Source organism: Pyxicephalus adspersus, chromosome 1 (genome assembly GCF_032062135.1).
Source record: "Pyxicephalus adspersus chromosome 1, UCB_Pads_2.0, whole genome shotgun sequence".
In the NCBI taxonomy this organism is placed as follows: domain Eukaryota; kingdom Metazoa; phylum Chordata; class Amphibia; order Anura; family Pyxicephalidae; genus Pyxicephalus; species Pyxicephalus adspersus.
In genome coordinates this window covers 100,028,389-100,040,402 of record NC_092858.1, presented here as the reverse complement: position 1 = coordinate 100,040,402, position 12,014 = coordinate 100,028,389, and the positions used below count along the sequence as shown (strand labels likewise).

General features: G+C 36.2%; 1 protein-coding gene across 1 annotated transcript; it reads right to left on the bottom strand.

Annotated features, from left to right (window-relative positions):
- Positions 1 to 3,650: 3,650 nt before the first annotated feature.
- SMPDL3B (sphingomyelin phosphodiesterase acid like 3B) lies at positions 3,651 to 11,798 on the bottom strand. The gene is made up of 8 exons (XM_072420550.1): positions 11,686 to 11,798; positions 11,381 to 11,594; positions 9,508 to 9,605; positions 7,874 to 8,017; positions 7,585 to 7,757; positions 6,804 to 6,984; positions 5,875 to 6,008; positions 3,651 to 4,041 (listed from the first exon to the last, which is right to left on the bottom strand). The coding sequence occupies exons 1-8, from the start codon at positions 11,744 to 11,746 to the stop codon at positions 3,676 to 3,678; spliced, it is 1,371 nt and encodes a 456-aa protein (XP_072276651.1). The 5' UTR covers positions 11,747 to 11,798; the 3' UTR covers positions 3,651 to 3,675.
- Positions 11,799 to 12,014: the final 216 nt, after the last annotated feature.

Below are 12,014 nucleotides of genomic sequence, written 5' to 3'. Positions count from 1 at the left end.
AACATTTCCAAGTTTTCTATTTTCACCTTTCACTGAATTTGAAGTAAAAATGTTTCTTTTTACAGAGTCCTTGCCACAATTTTGCCCACCGAAACAAGTAAGTTGGCCCTGTTATACATTTAACCAGCTTCTTGGAGGGATAGAAGAAAGAGAACGGGGAAAAGAAACTTACAAAAAGGTTTCTGAACTTCATAATATGCCAAAAATATTTTTATATCTTTCTATTTAACATGTTTTATGGCACATCTTGATACAGAACTCTGAATTTGAGTTCTCTGAGCTCAAGTCCAGATATCCTGTTTACAGGCAAATGTGCCAGCTCTTAAGAGAACTCAATGACAGGTTGTTGCATTGATACACCTGTCTCAGTCTTACCAGTCTCAGTCTCAGAGGTCTGTCTGAAAATGACATCAGTGCAGCCCTCTATAACATAAAGGGAAGAAGTGCTTGGAGGCGTTTAGCAAGTGAAATCACAGCAAATATTTTCAGGTATACAAAAGGTGAACCAAAAATAAAAATTGATCCAGACTACCTCCATCCTGTCTAAAGTTCCTAAAATTGGTTGAAGTAACCTTTTCTGGAAAATAATAATTTCCAATCATTTTAAAATCCAGCCATCAACTTGAAATTTACAAATCAGTCAGTATAAATCAGGTCAGGATTCTCAACTGTTTCTCTTTCTGTTCACGGCTAATAATAAGAGAAAATTGCTAGTTTACAAAAATTTCTCTAACCCAATAACTTTTTTAATAGTGTTACCAACAAATGTGGTGATATAGAAATGTCTTTGTAGAATAAACAATGGTTTATCTTTTTACCTCTTGCTTGGCTGGTATACATGGAACAATTGCTTGGTATTTTTTTTACTTTTCAGGGGGTATAAAGCACAGATTTGTTGATGTTTGTAGCAGAGCTGAAAAAGAAAGTAGATTTCTAGGAGGGAGTGGAGGGCAAAAGATCATTACTCAGAAGGAGAAGTCTTAAGCTGCGTACACACTGCCAATTTTTGTCGTTGGAAAGGATCTTTCACAATCCTTTCCAACGACAAGGGAGTGCACGATGCATGAACGGTGCTGTACATACAGCACCGTTCATGCTCTATGGAGAGGGGAGGGGGACAGCGACGGAGCGGCACCCTGCTGCGCGCTCTCCCCTTCACTTTCATTACGATCGGCTGTCGTCCATCGTCCGTGGATCCGGCAGGTCGGTCGTCCGGACGATGGACGACACCGACTGTACACACGGCAGATTTTCGCCCGATAATTGGCCGATGCCGATTATCGGGCGATAAAAATCTGACGTGTGTACATAGCTTAATGCAACTAGACCGTTCCTAATTCTGTAGTTCACTTTTGATAGTGAGATTAAACTGTTTCCGTGTCTACGGTTCTAGCATAGTTTGCCTTTAGAACACTGGAGAAATCAATTAACTGGTAGCTTATAAAATCAAACTGGAAAAATCTGTATTACCACAACGGATCTGGCACTGCATACCCAGAAAACTGGGAAATATAGATCTTGCATTGTCCAAGTATGTGTTATGAAAGTCCACAGTAGGTTTATAGTATAAAGGGTACGTACAAGCAGATATCAGTAAAGGATTTGCATAAAGTGCTTAATCATAAGGTTCCGTGTGCATTAGATGTATGAAATGCATCAAAACACCTAACACTCCTTTGTTGATTAACTAAATCAATTACTGTGAACTTTCATACATGTTGCCATATTTAGAACTTCTTGTTATCTTTAGCTGGATTAAAGATGTCTGGAAATAAAGTGGTATAACAAAATGTAAAGCACATTTGCAGAGTAACTTCAACTACTCTGGAAGACATCATTAGAATAACAAATAGCATATGAATAAAACTACCATTTATGCATACTTTTGTGTATATTTTTGCACTAGATTTTGTCTACTAAGTGTTCCTGGCATCTTAACAGAGCACTTTTCTCCACTAAACTAGTGACAAATGACTTACCCTATAAAATATGTTAATATATGCAAATGAGCATAACCATCTGTGCTCCAAAGGTGACAAGTCACCTTTAGTATTTTAGACACACTAATTAAAAAAACTCAAATTGTGCAGTGCTACTCAGAATATACAAGTCATTGCCAAGACAATTTTCAAGACAAGTGTGCTAACATAAGCACATAACCAGGCCACCTCTGGGTTCTACACGTTTTCCATGTAGGGGAAGTCCAATCTGGACTTTTCCAGGAACTCAGAAGGTGGTGTTAAGCTCATCCATATTCACCCTATCAAGGTATACTGTCAAGGAATCCCTCTATCACCAAAATCCATATTCTATTCACACTGATTTATATAATTATTTTTATACAGTATTTATATTGCGTTAACATATTACACAGAACTGTACCTTAAATAGAGTTTGCAAATGACGGACAGTCAATACAGAACGTGACACAAGAGGAGGAGAGGCCCCTGCCCAGAAGAGCTTACAATCTAAGATTTATGCCTGGAGAGATTATACAGAGTTATAAAGGAGGATAATTATTTTTGGAACACAGTAAAGATTATATCGCCGCCACTGGAGACTTTTCTGGACACTTTATTACATCCATATTTTAAATGGATATACATTTAATAGATTCAATGTATAGTATCACCTTTATGGTTAAATAATTTATTGTCCTTGGTTTGCATATTTTGTTAGCCTTTATACGTTGTTATAGTTATCAGAGCCAGGATGAAGCCCTACACCCTTCAACTCCAGAGAAGAAGTCAAAATCTGGAACCTTGCATGTTTATATTTCTAATTGTGACCTAAAACCTAACTTTTTGGCTTTTCACTCGCCATTTTTACGAAAACGTGTAGCCTGAAATCAGGCTTTACCAGTCTTTTTTATCAGCCTGGAGTTTGGTTTTTAGAAGCAATGCAACTATTTCTGTCCTCCATCAGTTTAGTTGGTGTCATTAATTAGGCAAAATAAGCTTGTGGGGTGTAAGCCAATTTTTGTCTTGCATTATTTCCTGTTGATCTTGTTTCCTGATGCAATTCAGCTTCCCCAATTTCTGCATTCTCCATGTAGAGATAAATAACTGTATTCCCTTTTCCTGCCAGCTGCTCCTCGTGATTTAGAAATATAAATGAAGATTAACTGAATTACATATACATATTTGACAATTTACACTTATATTCTACTTTTTAATTTTTGTAAAAAAGTGGAATACATTATAGTATATTATACTATACTATTACCTTTTGAATGCAGATGTGTACTTCTTTTAGGTGGAATTATATTATGAAAAAATAGTGCTAGAAGTAGCTATTTAGCATGGTTAGGCCAGGGAGAGATGCAAAAAATGCCATACAAATACAAAGCTTATCTACCCTCTCTACACATTAGAGAAACTTTCTCCTCACAGCTGGGACCTGTCCCACACCATTTCCCATTGGCTCAGCAACAAATGAAAGAAAATTGTTTAACCTTTTCAGGCAGTTTAAGGAAAATCCATATTGTATAACAGTATCATCCACAAACATTTGTCAAATTTATATTTGAACACATAAATCTGACAACTGGTAGTATAAGTACATTAATCAACTGTTAAAAAAAATAAAGGGGTTATAAGTTTTTAGGTTTTTGTTTTACCAATTTAGATACATAAAACACTAAAAAGGAGTTGCTCAATAATGTAGTTTATAGAACTATTTAAAATTCAACCCATAAATAAGCAATACAGCCAACATCACAGTAAAATTATAAGCAGGTTTGAAAATGAAGCTTCCATTTTTTACACATGTGGCATACTTTGTAAAGTCCACTTCACGGATAGCACATACATGATCAATTTTACAGGAGTCTTCACAGTCATCTAGATCATAACTGACTGAGTTGTACTCATAGTACTTCTGTAGAAAGCAAGTCTCAGTAGATATTTTCTGCATTACATCATGCATAGACTGTGGAGATCCATCTGGAACCTTAAATGCTTCTGTAAGGCGGTATTCTTTCTCCCACCTGGGTGATTCTTCATTGGCATATGTAAGGTTTAAGTAGTAAGTGACCATGTCCTGAAAAAAGTAACGTGATTAATATCATAATGTTTTTATCCCTTTTAAAAGACTAAGGGAGTTGTTAAAACTCATGCAATTTTTTTGTCATCTCTGTCCTAATAAGGCAGGGGTCTGCAACCTGCAACTGTGTTATGTTTTGCGGCTCCAGACTATTTTTCTTTAGTGGAAGAGGAGGCAAAATGGCTCTTTTGATAGTAAAGGTTGCTGACCCCTGTGTTAAGGGAATTGCCTTCACTTTCTATTCTATAGAAACAGAAAGTGAAAGGAATTTCCCTCTTGGACAGTTGTCAATGGAACATGGGCCCCCTTTGCACAGTTTCCACTGTTACATTGCTTTTCCTGTTCTAGTCATATTTCTAAAACTTGTATTTTCTCTTGGAACAATGGTCACCAAGACATACAGAGTAAGTCGCTTTCCTTAGCAGGGACACAGGCAACCAGACTGCAATAATGCTGTAGGTTGTAGGCCTTTCGGTGGCATCACTTACAATGCAGGGTTAACAACCCTGCATTATAGGAGATGACTGTAAGTGCCTAAAAAGCAGCATGGGTTCAGTCAAATAGAGGAGAGGTCTGTGGTAGTAAAGCAAAAAAGGAGAGGGGGTTAGCTGTTGGAGATGCCATCAGAATATTTACTTGTTTATATAACTAACTTGGGCATGCAGAACATTTAAGAGCACCAGTATTGTAATTCTGGCAATTCTCCAGTTGTTTTTCAAAGTAAACCTCTTATTTGGTTAGACAGCTCAACTTTAAAATTGGCAGTCAGGTTTACCTGAATACAATAGGCAAGACATAGATAAGTCATGCCCAGAAGGATGTTGTACAACCACAATAAGCATTGGCTGTAATGTTCAGGTATAGATCAGTGAAGAGCTTCTCAACAGAGGATAATTTGTAATAGGCCCTAATGGTTTTCTTTATGGAGAGCACAAGAACAAAGCTTTACCCACATTAGATGTTTAGAGATATGTGCAACTCAAAGTGGAAGATTAATTTGATTATACTAAATGTTCCTGAAACTTTAAAACAAAGCCTCTTCACAACAAATTTCTGTGCCCCTGAAAAATGGGAGTGGGGTCCTAAAGGAATGAATTACTTCACCTACTAGCTCTAGATCAGGCCAATTTAGGAACAAACTGAAGCTTTTGCTCTATACAAGCAAGTTAACCAAGAACTGGATTATCCACTGGTGACCTTGGCAGGTGCCTAGGTTCCAGGGAATGTCCAGAGGGGACAGCTACAAACTTCTTTTTTTGTAGTAAACCAAAGGCATATCACAACTGACCAATGCTGTGTACCTGCTTGTTTTTTTACAAGGGAAAATGCACCTATATAAAGTTGGTGTCTGACGAGGCAGATATGCCTGTACTATTTACACTTAGTAATTTTTTACAATGTCAAAAAAATGGATGTTGGGGGCATCCAAGGAGCTACCTTGCCCGGGGCCCATTGTGCCCTAATCAATCTTCAAGTGAATCAAATGCTTTGCAGAATTTGGGCTAAGTAAAGGTCAACTGGAAGAATGCCAAGTAAAGCTAGTGCTGGAACTGCCTAGTTTTCCCCTGCCAATTGATGAAATGGACAATTTCTTGATTCCTCTAAGCCATTTTTATTCAGGCCACAATTGTTACCTTGGTTGCCATTAAAAAAAAACTTGCTTGATCACAAATAATTTACACAAATGGATGTTAAAGCTTCTTTTCATTACTTGGCACAAGGAATCTTGACAGTTTCCTGCTGGTGATGCCTATGCATTAATATACTTTTACCATGCAAGTAATCATGTGGCCTTATCAGCTTCAAAATACATCTATCCTTAGCACATACCAAAATATTAAGGGTTTTCCGGTCATATTCAAACACTCTTATTCCAGGATTGTTGGCTCCATTTTCCACACCTGGTAATGTGGTCTTCCATGGAGATACTCCAGGAGCAATGAAAATGGTGCTAATGGGGTCACCTTGAATGACAGTGAAACAAGTTAGACATTAGAGTGTGGACTAATAACATCAAAATGTTTTTCAGTTCCTAAATGGGTACATATAAATGCCCAAGTCAGTCCTATTACTCTTACATTAGAATGGCCTACTGACCATGAGCCATGGCACCACACCAAACTTAAGGACTATAAGATATTGTCTAAAAAAAACAAGCTCAAAGTTACTCTGCAGAAAATCCAATATTTCATATTTTTCAAAATAACAGGTTATCCCTCTTTACACCTTTTTGGTGTTTAGAGAAGCTTCACTAAATGTTTCTAGGGTCCAGGGTACAACAAATGACAACATATGGTAATCCTTGTGTAAAAGGACTTATGATTTAATTTATAGGTTGTGCTGTGTTTACTTTACTGAGAATCAGACTCTTTAAAAACATAACGGGACATTAAGGGCAGCAAATGTTATAAAAACATTTTATTAGTATAATATTCCTTTAAAAGGAATCAAAACAAAATACAAGTTAAAAAGGATTTTCTTATCCTGATATAGAGATTCAGTATACAACTTTAGCTAAACAAAACAAGTTACACTGAATTATATCACATATAGCAGCCAATCAAACAGTTTGATAACAATCTTGTTCATTTCCACACGTTTCTCAGATTAAATCCGCTTTATCAGGGAATAATTGTATGTATATCGGAAAAAGGCAGTATACCGAAACACAATGCAAAATATACAATAAATATTTTAAATCCTATAGATTTGACAAATAAATCACTTTTCTTGACTGTGTTTACTTTAGCAAACTTTACCTGAGTTGCTGTAAAACATTCTGAATGAATCTGTGTGATGATGTCCAAAGAACTGCCCCTGTATTACTTTGTAGTGTTTCTGTATGATTTCTATGTAACGCTTGTTAAAATTCTCCCTGAACCAAGGTTTTCCTTGTTTCTTTTCAAAATATCCTGGGGGTACATGTGACACTATAAAAACCTGCAATATATATAAAAAATGTAGAATCTGCAACAGTCTAGTCCAAAATTTCAGAACCGGCACAAAATACAGTAATATCCTATTTTGCCATACCTTAAATACTTGCAATGCCTAATAAGTGCATTGGCGTAAGCAGTTTATGGATGTTGTGTGCAATTTAAGGCTAAGCATATTGGTTAATATGAATATATGTAGTAAAGTGCTTAAGCAAATTTTTTTTTCTACAGTTTAAAAAAAGCTTAGTATTTTTTTACGTAAAGGTTAGTATCTTGAATATTTAATTTAAGCTGGTTGTTGCAAAGTTTGTTATCACCAAACCTAGAAAGTTCTGTCATTGTGACAATTATTTTTTTTTTTTTTCTAAATAAAAGTATATATATATCAGCATGCTCTGAATTTTATTTCAGGCTGTAAAAACAAACATATTGTCTAGCACAACCTCATGGCCGACTATATTTAGGGAAAACACCATGCAGGACACATCAGTGATCTCCCTGGTAGGACTTTCAATGCCTGGGAATATGGCAGTTGTTTACAATGTATGAATTCCATATTTCATTTGATTACCAATTACCAATTCTTTTACATTCAGGGTTTTACCTTTTCTCCTTTTTGGGAAGCATCAGTTAGTTGATTTTCTAACCAAGCAAACTGGCCCGCGGGATCCTCCATGTTGGCTGTTACACTATTGGAATCATAATACAAATTAGTGTTTAGGATGATTATACGACCTGTAGCTCCTGGGCTTACCAACTGCTCACTATAATATGCTCCTGGAGAGGAAATACACAATGAGATTGTTTTGACATACTAGCTTTTTTAAAATAAAAAAAAATCAATGCATATTAAGAACACCCCACCAATTCTTCTTTAATAGCCATTCTGTTACCTTTTTGAAAAGTAGATAGTGACTCTGGTTTTAGCCATGGTCTCCAAATTTCTGATATCTGATAATAAATTGAATTATTCCCCACTGGAAGTTGATTTTTAGGGTGGAAATCGTGATTTCCTAAAGCAGCATAAACTTTTGTTGCTGGATGGAAGTAGAATGCAAAGGTTACTATTTTGTCTTATTTTGTTTTTTCATATTATGCATTTTTTTTAACTTTTATTTACATTATGTATATAATATAATACTTCATATATATATATATATAAGAATTTATATTATCTTATTACTTATTTTAGATTTAGGCACTCAGGGAAATCATGCCATGGATACCATGCTTTATCACTACATACTGCATGAAAGAAGGAGAGGTGTGCAATGTTACAGATTACATGCGAGAAAGACCTTTCTGCTTTGGTTAAGTGTAGCTTTTTGTTGCTTTCTGCTCTTACATCAGGTAATGGGTTTCCTTAATTCACTGTGGAGCAAATGCATAAACATTTTTGAACTTTGTGTTCAATTTGGCTTAAGTAACTGAGTCTGTAAGGAAACACACAGGGACAATAGTAAAACCATGGTGTCCTTGTCAGCCAGGCCCCAGTCAGTTGGTACTCCAATTGGTAATAAATACCTATTTCAGTGTAAGCAATGATTGACATTGTTATTTTTATACCTTTTAATGAAATAAATAATTCCTTCATATGCAATAGACAAATTTCATCACACCTATTAAACATCTTAGTAATAAATACCTGGACCTAGCCTAATACCATTGAACTTGTTAAAAAGACAAAAACAATGACCAATATTGCCTCCTGGTTTTATGGGTGATGGGTAATGTCACTGTGCCTTTCAGTAAGAGCTGGAGTTCTCTTGCAAAGGGCTGGAGTGCATTTTCACAGGATTTCTAGCTTACAGCTTTTGCTTTGACATAACCCGCACCACCAAAAGAGACGGGTCGGGCAAGTATTTTTTTGGGAGGGGGCAGAGGGGAGGAGGAGGATGAAGCGTTTTTTTTAAAAATGGACATTGAAAGCCATTTGTGTTGGGGGAATGGAGCTTTCATTTGTCATAGGAGTTCTGTTAAGTACAAAAGACACCTGTATGCCTAAACAAAAAAAAAGTACCAATATACCAAAAATGTTATATGAAGTATAAAGCTCATAATGTAAACATTCTCTAATTGAGTCCAATCCCCCTAATTTTTGACTTACATGGTCCCCTTTCCCTGCAAGATACTGGAGCTCACAATCAGAGGCTCTCAGCAACAGTGCTGTCAATCCAGAAAGCAGTAGGCAGGAGATGATGTGCACTTCTATGAAGGAGAGCAAAGCATGATGCCACTCACCTGTCCTCCTCCTCTCCCCTCTCCATAGTGCTGTGTGTACAGTGCTTGTTCCTTAATCTTTCACCAGAAAACAGTGAAAAATCAGTGAAAAGATCTGGAAACAGATCATGAAAAATCACTTCTAGTGACAACAATCTGACATCTGTACAAGGCTGTAGTCTCAAAAATCTTCATTGTTCTCATTCAGTACACCTTAACGTTCATATTACATAAAAAAAGATCATAGTTTTAACTGAAAGACAACAGTGATAATTGTTTACATTGTAACTGAATGATTACAACTTACTTGGAAACACTTTAGTGATTAGACTTGTAATCCATTCCACAATGTCCAGGACTGCTTTCTCACTAAGTTGTTCATTGGGTACATGGGGAGTATCATCCCTTAAAACCAGCACAAAAATATATTTATTACATTCTAGTAAGTACGCCTCTAGTAAGCAAGTAAAGCCTCTTATTTACAGGGCTCAAAGACCTAGTGCATTAGAAATGGAAAACTTGTTTTTTTCTCCTGGCACAGGTAGGTGAGTACTAACTGGAGCTTTCCTGTACATCTTGTTGACTTTGGCAAGCATTTTTTTTGTTCTCATTTACAAAATATTCCTATTGTTCCTTTTACCTTTTTACATTTAGCACAACATTGGCTGACATAAAAACTCATGGTAATTATATATATATATACTGTGTATGTATGTTTGGTACATCATAATTTGCTTGTGGTGCGCTTGGAAAGCCTGTGTGGTCTTTTTCCATTATGAAATCATAATGACTGGATGGGTGCTTCAACAGGAAGAAGGGGATTTGTAATATAATATATATGTATATAATGTATGGTAAGTAACATATTTCCCAGTTTTAACTTTCTGACTAACAGGGTGCTGTAACAACTTCCATCTAGTCACAGTGCTGGAGCGTAACCAAATATGTAATTAGCACACCCAAACGGTTTGCTAAACTAAAACCTTTCATGTATTAGCATAATCTAATAGGACTCCTTCATCAGGAAAGTGATGAAAGCATTTGGGAGTGCTGGTGACATATCCTAATTTATAATATGTGGGTTTACTTGAGTCACAAGCATGATGTAAGGCACAATATTACCACTACCAGAATCCCATCGAGGATGTAGGGCATGGGTTGGATAAGTTGCTAACCCACTGGACCCCTTACCTATTTAGAAGCTCAAAGAAACCTACTTATACTGGTTTTATATTTTCCTAATTGACAGATAATTTACAAATTATTAAAATTATTGTAATATGCTGTGGCACGTGTACTGTCAAGTTTTCAGATCAACAATACTAACTCAAAGAATTTCAAAATCAGTAACTGGACTATTGGATTCTGGAAAATTCTGGGACCAGGCTGATTGATTCCTAGCAGAGTAGAAACTTAATTCAAAAGCATCTCTTTTTTTATTTGGCCTTTTAATACATTGTCAAATGACAAGGGTAAGGATTAATAGAGAGTTGCATCACCCAGCCCTTTCCTTTTTAAACATCTTGCTATTGCTGTAGGGCATACCAGCATAGACAGGCACCTGCATGTCTGTTCTTCTTTATTCATTGAGATACCACTGTACGCCTGGCATGTTTTATTAGTGTATTTAATCGGAACCCAGTTATGTTACTTGTAACAGTTTCTCCTAATTAGTAGATATACAGCAAAGTATCCACAATAAATCAAACCTTTCAGTTATCCCATTGCATTATACATATTATATTAGGAAACATTGTGCTATGCTCATCATAAACAGACAGACGGCAAGCATCCCAAAAATGTGCATTCAACCAATGACCAAACACTTTGGGTGTCAAATTATCTTCTTTCTGTTTGAAACTTTGCAGATTTTTCTAATCTATACCATAGAACCCCACATTATACCAAAGAAAACCCACATTGGTAAAATATTTTTTTGTTAAAACTGCTTTTCTAAAAATACACTCTTTGCAGGGGAGAACTTTTCCAGCATTTCGGAAGATTTTTGCAGGCAGTGCTATGTTGCCGGACTTGTTGTTGCTTGAATGTCCTTCTATTAAGGACAATTAACTCAGGTGATATTTGTATCTTAACACAATAAAAATTATAGATCATAAATCCACTGACAAAAAGAACACTGACAAGGTAAATCTAGTGTGAAATGCACACTTTGTACTCACCCAGTCCATAGTATAAAGTCTGGATTTGGTAGGATTGTTTTCATGGCATGAATGGATGAGTTAATAAGTATGCTAGGAGAGTCACACAGATAATTCCCCCATTTCCCGGGATTTTTAACAAACTGATCACCTGCAGATGGACAAACTTTACCAGGGTCTGCAGTAACTGTGTAGTTGGGTTCTAAATGCAAGTCTGTAAGATGCCAAAAATACCCTGGTAGGAAAATAAAAAATAAAAAAAACACATTTAGCCAGTCAGAAATCTTTAGAATCTATTACAGTTTCCATGTAAGAAGCAGGTTTACCTCTTTGTGCAGAGCTGATACCAGTCCAGACTGCAAGGAAAAGGAATATGCTACGTTTCATTGTTAGAAATGACTGTGGCCCAATCTGGATTGTCTGTGAGTCTCCTCCCTTTGGCACACTAATTTATCCCAGTCTTCTGTTTTCAGGAAGTGTCCAAGATTACATAGGACGCCCCAGGCAATCTATCATATCCAGAAGATTTATAGCTCAAAGATTACATGGGATAACACACATGTCAAAGTTCTTTACCTTGTGAACAGTTTTACAGTCTAATTGGCTGAAGTCAACTTAATTCTTTGGATTCTTCAGGAAAAAAAAATGTCAGTTG